Source organism: Bison bison, unplaced genomic scaffold, assembly GCF_000754665.1.
Source record: "Bison bison bison isolate TAMUID 2011002044 unplaced genomic scaffold, Bison_UMD1.0 scf7180017864471, whole genome shotgun sequence".
Lineage (NCBI taxonomy): Eukaryota > Metazoa > Chordata > Mammalia > Artiodactyla > Bovidae > Bison > Bison bison.
In genome coordinates, this window is record NW_011495032.1 from 1,832,039 (window position 1) to 1,836,620 (window position 4,582).

Sequence of the window (4,582 nt, forward strand, 5' to 3'; positions counted from 1 at the left end):
TTTTAATTTCATGGCTGCAGTCACCATCTGCAGTGATTTTGGAGCCCAAAAAAATAAAGTCTGATACTGTTTCCACTGTTTCCCCATCTATTAAGGCTTGAATATTAATATCTTTATTAATAATACCTATCAGGATATTCCAATGTCTGGCAAAATGAAACACAACACCAAGAGCACAGCAAAAATTAATGCTTAAAATGCACTGACAACTTATTAGGTCATCCCCTTAACCCAGCATTACTATAGTTATTAAAATCTCCTCTTGAATTTTTCTAGTCAAAAAAATAGTCTTCAAAAGAAAACTAGACACCTTGATTTATATATTTTTAAAATGTATAATTAGATTTGTTCAAAAGCATTTCAAGGTGGATATTTAAAAATTGAATTTAAAAATAATCCAATACATCTAACTAGCAAAAGTATTTATCATATATGAGTTCTTTCAAATGTTTAGTTGTGTGGATTGAAAACAGAATCTATACTTGTGATGATATATATTAAACATTTAATACTTTCTTAATTCTTAATAATCATAATTTTAATTATTTTATTAAATGAATATGCTGTTTTATTAAATATATATGTCTAAAATGATATATGATTTAGTCACTGGGCTTCCCAGGTGGCACTAATGGTAAAGAACCTGCCTGCCAATGCAGATGGGGGTTCAATCCCTGGGTCATAAAGATCCTCTGGAGGAGGGCATGGAAATACACTCCAGTATTCTTGCCTTGAGAATCCCATGGACAGAGGAACCTGGTGGGCTATAGTCCATAGTCACAAAGAGTCGGACATGACTGAAGCAACTTAGCATGCATGCACATATTACCCTGATTTCAAATTATTTGGATCTATTCCCAGATATCAGATCAAAGAGCAAATATTTGACACTTGATGATAAATAAATTTTATATTTTACCTAAAGTTATTGAAATAACATTATATAAAAATGTAAATAACTTTTCAAAATTTTCATCTGTACATAACCATGTTTTGTGTATTCTTTGCTTAAAGATGGAGCATTATGAGACATTCTGATATGTATATTAACTGCTGCTGCTACTGCTAAGTCGCTTCTGTCGTGTCCGACTCTGTGGGGCCCCATAGACAGCAGCCCACCAGGCTCCCCCGTCCCTGGGATTCTCCAGGCAAGAACACTGGAGTGGGTTGCCATTTCCTTCTCCAGTTAGTATATTAACTAACAGTGACCACAAGGTAAAACATTAAAATGTCTCCAGGAATAATCAATAATCTTACATATATAAACCTTTTTTTTTTTTTTGTCCAGGGCTATGGTGGCTATATTGCATCCATGATCTTAAAATCAGATGAAAAACTTTTTAAATGTGGATCAGTGATTGCACCCATTATAGACTTGAAGTTGTATGGTGAGTAATTCCTACAGACTGACCTAAAATAATGTATTGATTTATAGAAACAAAAGTCCTCACGTAGAGATGCTCAGTCGAGGTCATTTACCATGTACTATCAGAGATGTTTTCAGCAGTTTATCACCTCTCTGATTCGATCAGTTTTACTGGTGCATGACAATTAAATGTGAAAGGTAGAAACTAAATAATGAAATGTGCTAGTCAAATGGTTTTTAGTGTATCCTTAAATTTCTGTGTTCTTGGATCATAGCCTCAGCTTTCTCTGAAAGATATCTTGGTATGCCATCAAAAGACGAAAGCACATACCAGGTAACTAACTTAAAAGCAATGAGTAAAGAATAGTATTTTTATTCTAAAACTGCTGAATGCAAATATAGGTTAATCTCTATATACAGATTCTTGTGTTTTTATTTATAGGCATCTAGTGTGCTACATAATATTCATGGCTTGAAAGAAGAAAATATATTAATAATCCATGGGACTGCTGACAGTAAGTAGCTGCTTAGTGTCATTTGCTGCTTATTGATGGAGTCTGACCTTGAACAAAGGGGCACCTCCAAGGATTTGCTTACAGGAGGTACTGTAACCTTCTAGGGAGGAGAGCAGAAGAGAATGGCACAAGCAATCGGATACCTGGTAGGAAGTGGGCAGAAGGACAGAAGGACATCAGGACTAAGAGTGGAGGAGGCAATGGGGCTTGATGGCAGCCACTGTGCAGTAAAACTCTGTGATGATGGAAATGTTTGTGCAGCTGAGCACAGTAGCCACTGGCCATGTGTGCTTGACATATTTAGTATGACTGAGAAACTGAATTTTTAAATTTTATTTAATTGTAATTAACTTAAATATAAATAACCATGTGTGGTTACTCACTACTAGGATCATGTTGTTCAGCATACCGCACATGGACTCTAACCTGAAAAACAACAGCATAGCAAAAGGTGCCAGCACTGAGATGAAATTCTGATGAGATTTCTCACTTAAGTTAAAACAAAAAACAAAATAAGCACTTTTATATCATCTCCTTTTTTATTATTTTATACATTGGAGATGGATGTGATTGATATTACTAGTAATAAATAATATCATTTTATATTCACCTGAAGTGTTAGTGGCTCAAAGAAATTATATCTTTTTTCACATTATTTTATGTGAAATTTTACAACAGAGGGCTGAGTATTTATAGCTCCACTCACAGATGAGAAAAATCAATTTCAAGGAGGAAACTGATTTATCCAAGGCTACCTGGCAAGTGAACAAGGAGAAGCAAAGCCTTGAAGCAATATTTCCTAAATCTTAAACTTGTTTTTGTCAGTCTACCCTGCCTTGCCTCAGTATTTTTATCCCATTTTACAGAGAATATTACTAACAAGGGCTTACAGTGAAGATAACACTAGCCCTCAAACTTGACTGTTAAGCATGTCAGGTCATAGTTAAAATAGTTAAATTAGAGCTCATATCAATACCAATATACAGTATGTATATATTATGTTTATAGTATATATGTGAATAAATAGGTAAATTAGGGAGAAGAGACAAATCTCCCTTAGGTAGATTTCCAAACCATTTTTGTAGGTGCCCCACCTCAAAGAGGCAAAGCTCAATCCTCCTCCCTTCACCCTACTTAGTGATTTGCTTCAAAAGCCTACTAACTGATGAGAGCCTGAGGAATAGCACAGGGAACTGTCAGTGCTCTGTGCTGCTTCACCTGCCTGATAAAATGTGAGTAGACCTTCAACACTGATCACTTCAAAGGAAATGCGCCTATGTGTTTGCACACACACACAACAAATGTACTCACACACACACACACACACACATATTCCATATGGGACTCATAGATTATAGGCAGGCAATCAATAGTAATATAATACTACCATTGTTAGTATTATCTTTCAAAATTATCATCAAATCAGGAAACTCAACCAATTAGACTTAATGCCTCTATTTAGTTTTAAGAAGGGATACACGGCAATTATCAACATGCTTTGCACTAGAAACTAAACAGAAAAAAAAACTAGAAAATCCATTTGCACATTTATTTTCAGCTTTATCCATAAAGCTGAATGATGGAGTCTTTTTCAATTTGTTTTCTACAATAAACAAATGAGGTATATAGAGTATCATTTTACCTCAGTCATTACCCTATTTATTAGCATTTCTGGTAGCTTACCTTTATGGAGCAATTTGCACAGTTATTTAGAAATGACATGGCAATTTTCCCATTAAGTACAATAAGAGAATGTTGGAAAAGATTACGAGAATTTTAAAAGATGGAAATGATTATTTAGAGTCTTTTATTGTCTGCTCTGTAGCAGGATCAATCAGTACCATAGCATTAGAGCAATGAAGTCTAAACTATTGGTAAGACTGCCCTACTTTTACAAAGACAATTGAAACACATTAGCTTAAAAGTTATTTACAGAAATTTGAAGATGCACAGTTTAAGAATGTACAGCCAAGGCAGCCTATGAGCAAAATGCTACACAAAATTATTGAAGTGATTTGTCCAAGTCTTCATAGCTAGTTCAGGTCAATGTTGCTGCCCACACTTAGGCTGCTATGCTACTTATTTCGGTTTTGTAACTGAGGTTCAGGGAGTAGCAAGTTAGAAAGAAAGAGGAGAAACCAATATGGTCCACATTAAATATTTAGCCCTGAGTAATATCAATAACCTCAGATATGCAGATGACACCACCCTTATGGCAGAAAGTGAAGATGCACTAAAAAACCTCTTGATGAAAGTGAAAGTGGAGAGTGAAAAAGTTGGCTTAAAGCTCAACATTCAGAAAATGAAAATCATGGCATACAGTCCCATCACTTCATGGGAAATAGATGGGGAAACAGTGGAAACAGTGTCAGACTTTATTTTTGGGGGCTCCAAAATCACTGCAGATGGTGACTGCAACCATGAAATTGAAAGACACTTACTCCTTGGAAGGAAAGTTATGACCAACCTAGACAGCATATTCAAAAGCAGAGACATTACTTTGCCAACAAAGGTCCATCTAGTCAAGGCTTTGGTTTTTCCTGTGGTCATGTATGGATGTGAGAGTTGGACTGTGAAGAAGGCTGAGCGCTGAAGAATTGATGCTTTTGAACTGTGGTGTTGGAGAAGACTCTTGGGAGTCCCTTGGACTGCAAGGAAATCCAACCAGTCCATTCTGAAGGAGATCAGCCCTGGGATTTCT

The 4,582-nt window shown here is 35.7% G+C and overlaps 1 protein-coding gene across 2 annotated transcripts in view; it reads left to right on the forward strand.

Annotated features, from left to right (window-relative positions):
- Window positions 1-4,582, forward strand: part of DPP10 (dipeptidyl-peptidase 10 (non-functional)) — an 814,904-nt gene that overhangs the window by 806,908 nt on the left and 3,414 nt on the right. For both annotated transcript variants that reach the window (XM_010860773.1, XM_010860774.1), the window contains exons 22-24: window positions 1,289-1,388; window positions 1,642-1,700; window positions 1,809-1,881. In XM_010860773.1, the coding sequence (XP_010859075.1) occupies window positions 1,289-1,388; window positions 1,642-1,700; window positions 1,809-1,881 (232 nt within the window). The remainder of the gene's footprint in view (window positions 1-1,288; window positions 1,389-1,641; window positions 1,701-1,808; window positions 1,882-4,582) is intronic.